This window comes from Osmerus mordax, chromosome 5, assembly GCF_038355195.1.
Source record: "Osmerus mordax isolate fOsmMor3 chromosome 5, fOsmMor3.pri, whole genome shotgun sequence".
NCBI lineage: Eukaryota > Metazoa > Chordata > Actinopteri > Osmeriformes > Osmeridae > Osmerus > Osmerus mordax.
Genome location: NC_090054.1, coordinates 12243134 through 12258054, shown reverse-complemented (window position 1 = coordinate 12258054; position 14921 = coordinate 12243134). Strand labels below are relative to the sequence as shown.

The 14921-nt window shown below is 42.2% G+C and overlaps 1 protein-coding gene across 2 annotated transcripts; it reads left to right on the top strand.

Annotated features, from left to right (window-relative positions):
• Nucleotides 1-4245: 4245 nt before the first annotated feature.
• LOC136943467 (cytosolic phospholipase A2 zeta-like) lies at nucleotides 4246-11931 on the top strand. 2 transcript variants are annotated; one of them, XM_067236801.1, is made up of 20 exons: nucleotides 4246-4285; nucleotides 4886-4964; nucleotides 5315-5451; nucleotides 5916-6050; nucleotides 6250-6290; nucleotides 6377-6419; nucleotides 6639-6684; nucleotides 6760-6896; nucleotides 6986-7084; nucleotides 7204-7238; nucleotides 7333-7471; nucleotides 7642-7778; nucleotides 8400-8622; nucleotides 8828-8945; nucleotides 9366-9503; nucleotides 9584-9691; nucleotides 9970-10149; nucleotides 10332-10504; nucleotides 10708-10894; nucleotides 11005-11931. In XM_067236801.1, exons 1-20 carry the CDS (start codon nucleotides 4277-4279, stop codon nucleotides 11241-11243), a joined length of 2403 nt encoding a protein of 800 aa, XP_067092902.1. In that variant the 5' UTR covers nucleotides 4246-4276; the 3' UTR covers nucleotides 11244-11931. The 2 variants fall into 2 exon arrangements, with proteins under 2 accessions (XP_067092902.1, XP_067092903.1); XM_067236802.1 differs by lacking the exons at nucleotides 4246-4285; nucleotides 4886-4964; nucleotides 5315-5451; nucleotides 6377-6419; nucleotides 6639-6684.
• The last annotated feature ends 2990 nt before the right edge of the window (nucleotides 11932-14921 follow it).

Genomic DNA, 14921 nt, shown 5'->3' with positions numbered 1-14921 from the left:
CCAGGACGCACAGCTATGACTTATGAGACATATTTGTGGCCTTTCGCCCAGAAGCCTAATGCAGCTGGCTGTTCAAGGTCAGAAAGAGCCTAATTGGAAGAAGTGTCTGTGTAGGAAAGTACCTGTTTTGAATCCCCTGAGACAAGGGATCCGCTTTGTAAGATTACCTAATGTCTACGAAACCAACAAATATCGTACCATATTAACATACAATGGGGAGAAGACTATATAAGTTAAATTGTCCGGAGAAAACTTCAGTCTGATCCCAGGATCAGGCTCACGTTCTATTGGGAATCTTTGTTACCTGAGAACCAATAAAACACTTTGCATCAACCCTGCTGAGTTCCAGTGCTGTTTTTAAATTTTGAGAATTGACTGAAGATGTACAGAACTTTTGTTTCATCAGTATCTTGTACATTTGTATTTTTTGTATTTTTATATTGTAAATTACGGCAACTTATATTTTATTGTATATTTTATTTAATTCTAATTCCACTTAGTACTGCTAGTTTATGTACCCTTAGTATAGATAGTCCACATATTTAAATTTTAGGTCCCTATATGTTTATTGTATGCACCTTCCTGCCAAAGCAAATTCCTTGTCTGTGCAAACTTTCATGGCGAATAAATCCCATTCTGATTCTGATTCTGATAGGCATAAACTGCAAACCTTTTATTTGTCTAAATTTGATTATTTTGGTTTCTGTTTTTATTTATTTATTGAGTGTTATCCTCTAATTTGACTGTGCTAGTACATCATCATTTACATTTCTGTGACACAAATAGTGGTGTTTTGTCAAATGTTGGACTGTAAGTTTGTCTTGACTATTTTAGTCTATGTGTCACTCACATAGACACATTTGGCATCAACAATCTCACACCTGGAGTGAAGGAGACTCAAGTCTTCAACATAGACTCCAGGTGAATATCAGGCCTCTTTTACTCTATTGGAAAATGAACTAGTGTCGTGACACACAGACTTCTGGAATTATAGATGAATTGTGTATTGCCAGTGATGCAGCTGGTGATGACAGTTTTTCTCAGTGGCTTTAGTATCTACATTTCTCAGATCACATTTGAAATGATCTAAAGTACTTGTTCAACCTCCACATCATCTAGTCACTCATGCAGATCATAAAAGCAATTTCTCATTCTTTTGACCAAATTGCCAATGCTCTGATACATTCATGCAAATTATAATGTGGCCTGCAATTTTCGTCTGTTTCCTACATTATTAATTGCTTATTTAGCGACCTTTCACCTTCCCTCGAGTCAAAAAATTGTTTCTTTCTATTGTTTCTTTCTATACTGTTGCAATCTCCATTTACGTTGTGGCGTGCAGCAGGAGAGAGCGAGAGATAGAGATTCACTGTGAGACACGCATTTCAACCAGTTTACATGCTCACACAGCACACCTATTATTTCTCACACTGAGAAGTAAGGGATAACTTGTTCCGACAATTAATCGATGAGGCGCAGGCATACGGAGGGAAGTTTTCTGCCCAATCGATAGCTGTCTTGAGTTATACAGAGGTAAATGCCACCTACCAGCCATGTAGGTAGGTAGCCAGTCAGAAACATCAGATTTTGGTACCCACATGTTGACAGGTAGGAGTATGGTAGTCTCACTCCAAACTTTTTATAAAATTTGGGAGCACTGCTACAGTAGGCCTATATGCATGATAAAAAATACCACTGGAAATTGCGACAGACTGTTACTGAGTGTCTTTTGTTGTACAAACTTAGGAACTTATGAATTGTTTGCGTGCTGGATAGGTACGCTGTGTGCAGAGCAGAAGCAGCCCTAAGGGGATTCCATTCATTTAGAAGTTTGTGAAATGTCATACGAGCCTATACATGACATTTATCTGTGTCAGGGTGTGAGGAGGGGTAGGACCCAAATGCAAGGGAGTACACAGCCATACTGAAACAAAGGGTTTATTACCGAAAAAAGCCAGGGACACGGATAGGGTACTCACAGACAGGTATGGTAATGACAAGACAAAGACTGGACACAAAACAGAAACCTAAATACACAGAACCAAACAACACAGGTGGACACAATGACGCTAACGAGAACGAGACACAGGTGAAGACAATGACAGGGAAACACTAGGACAGGGCAAAAAACTGAAACTGGGGGGGGCACGGCTGTGGCCGTGACAGTACCCCCCTCTCAAGGGACGTCACCCGACGTCCCATAAGGCAGGGCAGGGGGTTGGAGCAGGTCCGGGGGACAACCCGGAGGCAGGGCAGAGGACCGGGGCAGGTCCGGGGGACGACCCGGAGGCAGGGCAGAGGGCCGGCGGCCGGAGCAGGTCCAGGGAACCACCCGGGGGCAGGACGGGCACAGGGGACGGGCACGGGGGACAGGAGGCGCCTGGGAGCGCGGACGAGGGGGGCGCCTGGGAGCGCGGACGAGGGGGCGCGGACGAGGGGGCGCGGACGAGGGGGCGCGGACGAGGGGGCGCGGACGAGGGGGCGCCTGGGAGCGCGGATGCGGTGGCAGGCTGCGGCCAGGAGTCCTCGGGCGGAGGAGGTGGCCAGGAGTCCTCGGGCGGAGGAGGCGGCGGCCAGAAGTCCTCGGGCGGAGGAGGCGGCGGCCAGAAGTCCTCGGGCGGAGGAGGATGCGGCCAGGAGTCCTCGGGCGGAGGAGGCGGCGGCCAGGAGTCCTCGGGCGGAGGAGGCGGCGGCCAGGAGTCCTCGGGCGGAGGAGGCGGCGGCCAGAAGTCCTCGGGCGGAGGAGGATGCGGCCAGGAGTCCTCGGGCGGAGGAGGCGGCGGCCAGAAGTCCTCGGGCGGAGGAGGCGGCGGCCAGGAGTCCTCGGGCGGAGGAGGCGGCGGCCAGGAGTCCTCGGGCGGAGGAGGCGGCGGCCAGGAGTCCTCGGGCGGAGGAGGCGGCGGCCAGGAGTCCTCGGGCGGAGGAGGCGGCGGCCAGGAGTCCTCGGGCGGAGGAGGCGGCGGCCGGGGCACAGGGCAGGAACGAGGCTGGGGCACAGGGCAGGAACGAGGCTGGGGCACAGGGCAGGAACGAGGCCGGGTACCGGCGGCAGGCGGCCGAGACTCCCCGGCAGGCACAGCCTCGGTGCTCTGGGTGCTGGGCGGCACAACCTTTTTCGTCCGGGCGCTGGGCGGCACAACCTCAGGATGAGGCAGGGGCACAGGGCAGGATCGAGGCAGGGGCCCAGGGCAGGACCGAGGCTGGAGTCGGGGTAGGAACCAGGACTTGGGGTGGGCCCTCCGCTGCAGGCTTCGGGGTCCACCAGCAGCAAGTCGGGTCCCTAGGAAAGGGTTCGGGGAACTCTCTGCTGGGTCCTTTCTTGGTCTTGTCATTCTGTCAGGGTGTGAGGAGGGGTAGGACCCAAATGCAAGGGAGTACACAGCCATACTGAAACAAAGGGTTTATTACCGAAAAAAGCCAGGGACACGGATAGGGTACTCACAGACAGGTATGGTAATGACAAGACAAAGACTGGACACAAAACAGAAACCTAAATACACAGAACCAAACGACACAGGTGGACACAATGACGCTAACGAGAACGAGACACAGGTGAAGACAATGACAGGGAAACACTAGGACAGGGCAAAAAACTGAAACTGGGGGGGGCACGGCTGTGGCCGTGACAATCTGATATAACCTAACAGAGGCGATTCTAGGATCAGACCTTTAGGGGTGCTCAGCCCCCAATGAGAAAGTGACCTTTCACCTTCCCTCGAGTCAAAAAATAGTGTCTGGCGACTTTCTATACTGTTGCAATCTCCATTTACGTTGTGGTGTGCAGCAGGAGAGAGAGAGAGAGAGAGAGAGAGAGAGAGAGAGAGAGAGAGAGAGAGAGAGAGAGAGAGAGAGAGAGAGAGAGAGAGAGAGAGAGAGAGAGAGAGAGAGAGAGAGAGAGAGAGAGAGAGAGAGAGAGAGAGAGAGAGAGAGAGAGAGAGAGAGAGAGAGAGATTCACTGTGAGACACGCATTTCAACCAGTTTACATGCTCACACAGCATGTAAACTGTGTGACAAAACAGACACAACAAATTGGCAACTAGTATAAAATAACATAATGCAGTGTGTCGGTTTTCGTCCTGTCCTCCCCAATTTTATGAGTAACCAGCTGCCACTGACACATTCCTGGAATTATAGCCTCTCTCACAGTTGAAATATTTAGGAAACGCCCCTTTTAAAAATCTAGACCAACCTTTAGCCAGTAAACAAGATATAACCTACAGGTCTGTGCACGAACTGATAGATCTGCAAGAGCTTGGTGACTGAACAGGAGGAATCATGCAACACGTAGGTTCTTCATAAGACAGACAGCCAGAAAGAATACGCTGTTTTAGTAATACAATGCAACACAAGAACGAATTGCAGATGCTCTGAATGCAAGGTTGTTTCTAAGGGCATGTAGCATAATTGACAATACTAAGAATTATTTGTCAGACTTTTTCTGCTGACAATTCTGAGATACTAGCTACAAATAATACTCGGATATTACTATATACATTGATATTAAGAATAAAAGAGCAATCAGTGGAGAATAAATTGTGTTATTGCGGTAGTATTTGTGTGAGAGGCTTGGTTTTCTGAGTGAGAGTTTTGGCTTCGTTGATGAGTTTGCCTGTGGTTGCATTTGAACTATTATCTGCCAAACTTATTTCAATGTTGCATTTATACTCTTGTCTTTTAAACTTGTGTCAATGTTGGGAACAATCTTAAAACTAAAAAGTAGGATATGGCTTACATAGAAATTAAAATCCAACAGTTGCAAATGATGATAATTGACAAAGTATGATACACACTATTTACATTGATAGACTTTCTTTCATTTTGTTTATATTACTGGATGTTTAAGGGTATTCTTGAATATTCTGTAACCTTTTTTTGCCTCAACAGAACGAGAGTCCTACAGAGTCCTACTCAACTCTGAAGGTTACCGTTCTTAGAGCAAAGACCAGCCTTTCCCGTGATTATTGTGAGTGTCCTCTAAACATTCACAAATGTTTAAGCAAACTAAATAAATCAATATTATCATCGTCAAACTACATTAAACTTGGGGGAATTATAAACAGAATGGATGGTTATGAGCATGAAGGCATGTTTGCACAGAATTGACTATTGACTCTTACGGATTGTTGTTGTAGTATTATTGTATTATTGCTCAGTTTATGCTCAGGGTTCCCAATTATATTATTGTGCATATATATTATACAGATGAATAACATGCTTTTTGTAAATGAAGAAATACATTGTTATCCCTGTCCTTTGCTGCTACAATTTCTCCATATATCGATCCATAATGGCTTCTCTTGTGTTTATGTATAGGGTCAGAGTCAGACTGCTATGTCACTTTACATCTGCCCACGGCCTCCTCGAATATTCATCGTACCAAGACTGTTGACAATAGCAGCACCCCGGAGTGGAATGAAACTTTCGACTTTAGGGTCCAGACTCGTGTAAAGGTAAGTCATGTTATCCTTTTTGGTCAAGCAGCAGTCAGAGCATGATTCTATGATCATACAACTTCTGATAAGACACAGTCATCAAAATAAAGATCGGTAAAGTTTTCTTACCACAACTGTTCATTCAAACTCACATGGTACATGAGATTTAACACCAAGTTAAGGCCAGTTGGTATCAAAAACCTGTTACAAGTTATTCTGTAATGTGATGTTAAGCCTGGAAAAGGAGGCCACTGAGTATATTTGCTCATGCAAACGTGACACATTCAATGTACATTGCTGGAGCTTCTCCTTCCGCGACCTGACTCCGGATAAGCGGTTGACGATGGATGGATGTAAATTGCTTGACTATAAATTTAACTAGTTAGGCTAGTTTCTATCAATTAGTCCTATCAGATTATTATTTGGAAATTAATGAAAAAAAATATGGAAAGAATAACATAAATCATTATTTTTGTCTTCAGAACATCCTGGAGATTAGACTGTATGATGAGGACACTTTCATAGATGGTGATGACTTGTGTTCAGTTGTGTTATTTGACATCAACAACCTCGTACCAGGAGTGAAGGAGACTAAAGTCTTCAACAGAGACTCACAGGTGAATAATAGGCCTTTCTGAAACTTTAAGGAATATTCTAGACCTTGGAGTATTTAGTAGCATATAACTTAATTGTATGGAATTAAAGTATGTATTCTCAGATACTGTATTTAACTCAAATAAACTTAATTAAAAAGATGAAATCGATATTTGGATGTACTGTATTCTTAGTCTGGGTTGGATGCTCTATTTCTTTCAGACGAATGATGAACTGTGGATGGAATTTCAGCTGCTTGAGTGGTATGTGGCACACTGACTAAATGATGCAATATGGCAAGATTCATGCAAAAATCCATTACAAGATATTTATATTATTATTTTTTCAGTGGTGATCCTCCTTGTAAATATATTTCAAACGGAGTCCTAATGGTAAGTATTGTGGCATGCTAATGACCTGATCAGTTTGTGACACTTTGTTCTACTATGTTAATAGTACCACATTTTATATTATGTTTTAGAACATTTTATCACTGTAATCATTAGACTCATGTAAGTTCTTTGTTTGTATTTGTTTTTGTACATCTTAACCCAGGAGCTGATCGCTGCTATAGTTATTTTATCAGTAATTTGCTAAATGTTGTATCCTAGGCTGCCCCATTCACTGCTGTGGATGTTAGTTTGATCAACAACAACTGTGAGTAGAGGGTCATATTTGCTAAATTTCTGTCAGTCAGTTAGTTGGTCATGGTGATGTACTGTGTTTTTACAGTGAACCCGGACATTATTTTGAGACTAACAGGAGCATATAATGAAGATCAAAAGATGGCCAGTTCAGAACAAAAAACAGCGCTAGCAAAAACCTTGCGGTTCTATGTGAACAGAGATCTGGAGACAGAACTCATGATAGTGAGTTTACTTTTACCATCTTTCATCTGGCTACTCATCAGTTACATTATGTTGTTCATATATGTTTTGTGATGGTCTGTTCTCCCCAGAATCAGCTGGACAGCTCGAGTGGCAGTTCAGCAAATGCTGTTCAGCTTAAGAAATTGCCAGCCAAAGACCAAGTTAACGTGTCTATTCCCTTTGGAGAGGTACAGTAGGTACTACACAAGTACTGGAAAGTTGTGTATGGCCTAGAAGGATCCAAACAGAAGCATGTGACTTTTACATTCCAATTAATCTCATTGACACTGAATGTTTTCCAACACAGGAAAAGCTGGACTTACATTTGAAAATGGAGGACTGGTAAATGTGCATCGCATGCATTAGTGTCAATGTTTCCCATTCTATATATTATAAATTAGTATGCTTATGTGTACACACAATATATTATTTACAGCCCAGAGAAAGGTTTTCAAGTTCGTTTGGATTTCAACCTTTCACCCCAAGAGAAGAAGTTCCTGGAGCAGAGAAGAGTGGTGGTGGATCAGGCCTTAAAGAAAGTGTTGAAGCTTAACTCTGCCCGTACACTCAAAAAGGTACTCTGAAAATACATTTCCTGTGAGGTCACATTAACTTTAATTAGAAACTGTAACAATGACAACAATATGCAGTTAAAAGTCTATCAGATTTTCTTTGAGTCTATGTCTACTACTGCGTCTCTGGCCCAACGACCACCCAAGTGCTGCTCATTTATTTTCCTCCCTAGGTACCTGTAATAGCTGTTGTGGCCTCAGGGGGCGGGACTAGAGCTATGACTGGCATGTATGGGAGCCTGAGGGGCCTACAGAGAATTGGCCTTCTGGACACTGTGACTTATATTACTGGAGTGTCTGGTTCTACCTGGTGAGTATAGGTATTATGGGGAGTCAGGAGTCAGGTGACTGAGCGGTTAGAGAATAGGGTTAGTAATCAGAAGGTCGCTGGTTTGATTCCCAGCCGTGCCAAATGACGTTGTGTCCTTGGGCAAGGCACTTCACCCTACTTGCCTCGGGGGAATGTCCCTGTACTTACTGTATTCCAGATTGGAAAAAAAGAAGGTGTCAAAACAACTAACCACAGAGCCACATCCCTGTTTCTGGGCCATTTTTACATTTCAAACTTGACAATCCCTGAAAGGCATAATGGCAAGTTACTTAGGCTGGTGATGACACAGGCCTTACATGTAATCAATTCCCTTGGCACAGTCATAAATGCTATTCATCAAGATTATGCTAGCATGACTAGCAGATGACTTCCTTCACCACTTTAATTCTATGGAGGGTCATTTATATTTATATTAAGTAAAAGTGAAGTGAAGAGTGAAGTAAAACACTAAGTCAATTCTAAACTAGCTGTGTGTGCAAAATAGTTACCCCAAATGCTACAGATTTTAACCAGTGTGCGAATTAGACAATGACCCCCGGAAGAGTCTACCAAACCACAAAGCATAACTATGAACGCATCCATAAAATTCCTTTTTGACAGGGCCATGGCCAAATTAAACGAGCAAGATGATTGGTCCCATTGTGACATGAAAAAGGCAATTGCTGAACTGGAGAAGGAGATCACAAAGAGTGCTCTTAGTGCCTTCACCGTGGAGAAACTGCAGTATTACCACACTGAAACTGGAAAGAGAGAGCAGGAGGGACACCCGGTGTCACTCATAGACATGTGGGGATTGGTCATTGAGGAGCTGACCCATGGGAAGGTATAGTACACTCATGATAATACACAACACCGCTCTGTTACAGTGCAAATCAGAAGTAAAAGTTATATAATTGCGTGGACATGGAAACGCCATTGTCGTGCATCTATGCTGGACCCCACTATGTACAAAAATCATTGTTCAAGCGTCCCTTGAATTTTTTGGCCAGCCTAAACTATGTGTGAATGAATCCACTGTTTGTTAAAAGAAAAACAGCCATACTCTGTCTGAGCAGCAGAGGGCAGTGTCAAAGGGCCAAAACCCCCTCCCCATCTACACTGCTGTCAATATGAAGGAAGGAAGGAAAGGCACTACAGCTGAGAAAGGTCATTAAAGCTCCTCTTCAGCTAAAGCAGCTTATGGTTTCCTCTTGTTATAGGGTCTTTCTAAATGTTTAACCCTGTAAGACCCGGTTAAAATTACAACATCACTTTTAGCTCTCCAAAAAACACATATATATGCAAATATTTTATTTTTTTGAAAGACCATTATGGGTAGCCAATGGGTCCTACTGTCTTGCCTTGCAATGCCATTGTATAAATGTGGTCTTTCAAAAAAAGAAATTAGCAATTAGAGAAAAGTGACGTAATTTTACAACCAGGGGTCTTAAAGGGTTAAAAGGTTTGCCTTCATTTAGTGTATCTAAGAAATATAGATATAGCACATTTCATATGTATATTAGATGTGATTTATGCTTCACATCTGTGTCTCATACCTTTCTATTTAATTTCTTCCTTTCCTGTCAGAATGGTGTGAGTTCACGCCATACGAAGTGGGGATCCCAAAGTATGGGGCTTTTGTCCGTACTGAAGATTTTGGCAGTGAATTCTACCTAGGTCACATGATCAAGAAGCTCCCAGAGACACGTCTCCCCTATCTGATAGGTGTGTTTGTGTACATCTATGCATGTTTGCACGTGTGTCCCAGTATTTATAATCTTTCTAATCTGTTTGTCCGTTGACAGGAATCTGGAGTAGTGTTTTTTCTCTGAACCTGACTCAGCTGTGGACAGCTTTCACTGGAATGCCACCTTCCTGGAGCCCATGGCTGGGGGAGAATGTGAGCAACATAGGTAACGACCTAGTATTTCTCTTCAACACAGTGGTTGAATAGAAGTTTGTGGGTAAAAATTCAGCATTATGACATGCTGTAGGTAGACTGATAGACTAAAATAGCAATAATGCAACAGAAAACATTATTCATCCACACATTTTGCTTAGAAGTAATTCCAAGGTGTGCATCCCCTTAGCTACACCACAGTCCTGATAGTGATGAGTGATTAGCCACTGTGTTTGCTTCAATTACTTTCATCTGCTCTCCATCAACTTCTCCCAAACTTTTCCCACATAGAAGCAGACAGTGAGCCAATTACCCTGGACACATATCTCCTCACGCCGATCACCAGCACGACCAGCATGGTCTCCAGCTTTTTCAAGAGCCGACCCGTCATCACTGAGATATACAACTTTATGCGTGGATTCTTTATGCATTACAATTATAACACAAACTCAAACTTTAAAGCCTGGAAAGGTGACTTGCTGCACTGTTTCATAAACACTGTGAAAATGCGTTTAAATACCTTCGTCTTTTGCTGTTTCTGATTCTGCAAAAAAATATTACATTCTGTTAAAGGGGATTTTACAGTTGGCTAAAACAGAATCTGGGACATAAAATGACTTACATCACTGTTCTTTCTGGCCTTCCATGTTTAGATAGCCACCCTGATGCCTTCCCAAACAACCTAACACCAGCTGACTCCAAACTGCAACTAGTTGATGCTGGCCATGCAATAAACATTGGTTGCCCTCCAGTGTTGCGTCCCCAGAGGGGTGTAGATGTCATCCTGACTTTCAGCTACTCATGGGATCCGCAGGATGTTTTACAGGTAAATAGTAAGGGAGCAGCCATTTTTGAATTATGCAAAGGATAAATATCAGAATTTTATAATTTAGCTGTTTGCATAGTCTAGGTAGGAGGTAGTATTTGATTGGCTATGAACCCCTATCTGAAAGTGCTTGAATGATCTGGTTGTCCACTGCTACTATAAATCAGTAGTCCATATTGATAGATGATTTGGTTCCATCTAAGGTTATAAAAATGACAAATGATTACTGTGAAGACTACAAGATACCCTTCCCCCACATTGACTTCAGCAAGCTCCAGGCTGAGCCTGTGAGAGAGCTCTACGTCTTTGAAGACAAAGAGAACCCAGAGGCTCCCATTCTGCTGCACATGCCACTTGTCAATGTTTCTTATCGTGAGTTCAAAGCTCCTGGTAAGTGCTCTCTGAGGATGCCAGGACTGCATTCTGTGAAAGCTGTCATGCCCTTTGTTGTCTTCAAACAGTAAGACATCATTTGTATGTACTTTGATGATACTTGACAGGTCAACCACGGAAAGGTGAGGAGGAGATGGAGGCGGGGAAAGTTGATGTTAGCTCTGACTCTTCTCCCTACAAGACCTCCAACCTGACCTACTCTGTGAAGGACTACAGGTCACTGGTGGATCTCACCACCTACAATGTTGTCAACAACAAGGATGCGATCTTGAAGGCTCTTCGCAGTTCCCTGGAGAGGGCAGTGCCTGTGAAGGAAGAAGCCAATCAGGATCATTGCCACCACTAACATGTGGGAACCCTGTTAGAGTAAGAGAAAACACACCAATAATGGGTATTTAGAATTTAGGTTTTTGTCAATCTAAAATATTCAGTTCAGTGAGGAAAGTGGTAGAATTTCTGTAGAAACATTGGTATGGAGAACCATGCATGTTTCACAAAGACATGGACATTTAAAAATACTATTTTATAAGGATTTGGTTATTCCGCCAAGAATTAAATTCAACACAGTTTGTAAGGCCGGGTGTCACCCTGCCCCCCACCTCTCATATGCTCAAATCTGGAGTTGCTGGACGGAGCTTCTGCTTGATGGGTCTCACACCTCATTGTGTAACTTACTGTCGCATTGCTAGTCATATGTTGATGAGTAAGGGTCAAGATGTGGTCTGATTGGTTGTTCGACAGATAATAGTTGGGTATAAAGAGAGTTAAGAAGCAACTTGTGAAGCAAAGGGGATTCTTGATCTCCTGAGAACTTCTCCTCAGCTCATTCTCCTTGCTCACTTCTTGATTTATTTCTCTGATTTTACAATAATCGTGGTAGAGTAGGTAAGATTTAAAACCTTAATATTTGTAACATGTTTGCCTTGTAATTGATTTAATTCATTTGCAATGTTATTAAATATTTCATGTTAACTTTGACGATTGTTGCTCTGATTTAACCCATAGACTCAAATAACTGTAATTCCAGCATATTTGGTTAATGTTAATACACTGTTCAATTTACCTTTCTTCCTTTAGGGAATAGTTTTGGTTGTTTGCCAAATCTTAAACTCCCCATGGTTGATCCTATTGAAGTTAGATAAGCCTGAAAATTACCAAGATATTGATTTTTTAATCCTTTCTACATAGCAAATCTCAATCCGTATTTGAAAACCCAAGGCATGCTTAACTATAGAGATTTAAGCAGACCATCACTCACGAGAAGAATTGTTTACTAATTGACTTTCACCACACAGTTCTTTTGATGCGACACTTGGCACCAGTCCCAGATTAAATGAGAGTTAGAAATGTCATGCCTTGAGTGGTAGAAAGACTGTTCACCCTTAAGTCTGTCTAAATTGCTCTAATAGCTTCGGGTTAGATACACATTACTATATGAGGCATTCAAATCTAATTAGCCTTCCTCCTCATGATTAAAGTTAATTGAACTACTCTAATGTAGTTTTTCCACAGAATTCCCCTAACCATGTGGGTTTGCAATGCTGGAAGCACATTTGTTTAGTGCATTTACTGTAAATCATTATGGTTTAAGACCACATCGAATCTGAAGTAGACTGTACACAGAACATAAAGTTAACTTCACTTACCACACCAGTGATGGTTCTTTTTCTCCCCTTGGTTCCATCCTGGGCCATGCCCTAACTCAACCATGACAACTAAGCTCAAGAATAAACACCTTAAAATAGTTTGTCTTGCTGTAGATGTGCCAGGCTTTGAGAGCTTACCATACTACATCATGTAGCACCACATCTGAAATCAAACAACACAGTAATAAGATCACTTGTTAAAAGGCTCATAAGAGTAATGGCTGTGGAAAGACAGAAATGATGTCATTGCAGAGTGAGTGGCCTGAATGTTGCCATAACTTGCTTGTTAAATCGCAGGGACACACAGGTCTTTGTATATACAAGCTGTGATGTCAACTAAATGTTTACACCATTGACATGAACCAGACCTAACACCTGCCAAGTAAGTAGTCTTCAGGAAAGAAATCCCACTTTCTTTTACTTGAGTTCAATATGTGCCGTCTTATTTAAAAGTATATTATTCTACAGTGCATATACAGTAGCAATAATCATGGAGACTGTATTTGTTGAATTTGATTGAACTGTATAAATCAAGAGGTATGATGCAAATGTTTTTTTTTCCATAGATAATGCCAGAGGCGTTGTTAGACATAAAACTCAACTGTCAAGCTTGCTGCGCACAATGCACTATATAGAAACTCTCCTTGCTTAACCCACTATACAACAGTTCAGGGACGCAAGTTTGATATCAGCTTTGGAAGGGACATCAATAGTTAATGCGAGCGCGCACATTTCTCTGCATTCATTTGAACACAAATACTGTTTTTTTGATTTTACAAGCGTTTATTTTTTCAGAGATTATCAATGTAAATGAATGCACTGACTAATAAAGTAAATTGTTAAAACTCAAACTTTAGATTTTATTGGGGCACAGCAGATTTATACTGGGGCACGTGCCCCAGTAAAAAGGGTCTAACGATGCCCCTGGATAATTTTGATGCTTTATTATGCAATAATAATATGCAAATAATTATTAATGTTTTATCCATATGGCTGATTCATTTTGTTTCCCATATTTAATGAAGCATTAAGTGATTATATCAACGGTTGATGGTAGTGTTGGTACTCAAAACGAATGTAATAAATGGACATACTGGCTGGCTGGCAAATAGACAGCACATCAGGAGTCAGGTGGCTGAGCGGTGAGGGAGTCGGGCTAGTAATCCGAAGGTTGCCAGTTCGATTCCCGGTCATGCCAACTGACGTTGTGTCCTTGGGCAAGGCACTTCACCCTACTTGCCTCGGGGGAATGTCCCTGCACTTACTGTAAGTTGCTCTGGATAAGAGCGTCTGCTAAATGACTAAATGTAAATGTAATGTATCACATGCATAAATGCATGCCACAGGGTTAACCTGATCTATTACATGAATAGAGTAGTGGGGCCATTATATCTGATGGTTTTAGCACTGCCTGGATTATGACGGTGATTTACAATAATAGTCTACAGAAAGTCTATCAATGTTAATGTACAATCTTTACTAACAGTTTACTAACCATTATAGTATTCCCACCTAACATTACTTTATGCTTGGCATGTCTGTTTCCAAGACTGTGTCTGCTCTTCATTCAAATAAACTTGGTCACGGCACCTAGCAGCTTATCAAGGTTGTCTGTGAAATTATTTATTAGAGTACTGTAGGTCTACTTATTGTGTGGCAGCAGTCACATAAGCGCAAAGTATTGGGAATCTATAGTGTAGGGCATCAATCAAGAATACAAAAGGTCACGATACACTTCAACACGTTTGCTGTTGTGATATTATGCTACATAATGCATCACTATAGAATAGGCCTAGATCATGCTCAGAAAGGTGATAAAAAAAAGAAATCTGTGTTTCCAAGGCTATCCCAATATCATCAATTGCTATTAGGGTGCATTAAGGTTGCCTTTCAAATGTCAGAAAATCAACAGAAAATCTAAATCAATCAATATGAATGTCACTACTCTCTTAATGCTACTTGGTGAGATTAAGATCTAGCTGGATTGTGAACATATGCTGTTATTTTAGCCGGTTGCTTCTCTAAAAACTACTGTAAAAAATTGAAACAGACTAAGTTTAGAATGGATGTTGACACCTGTTTGATGTAGCGGAGACCGGGGCTGGTTGTCACACTTTTTACTCTGCAGTATTTCGCAGCACTAGTAAACTATAGAAGCCGAATATCATTATTGGTCCAAAGCTTAAGGTGTTGGGTGTGAATTAATATCACTTTTATCAACATAACATGTTTTAACATGAAGTCATAAGCCACAAAATACAGTCTGAGAAAGTGTGGGGTTGGTTGTCACAGGGGGTGAGGTAGGTTGTCACTGTCAATGCCAATGCGACTTGCAACAATAAATAATGTTTTTTCTAAACCTAGAGATACCAAACAAT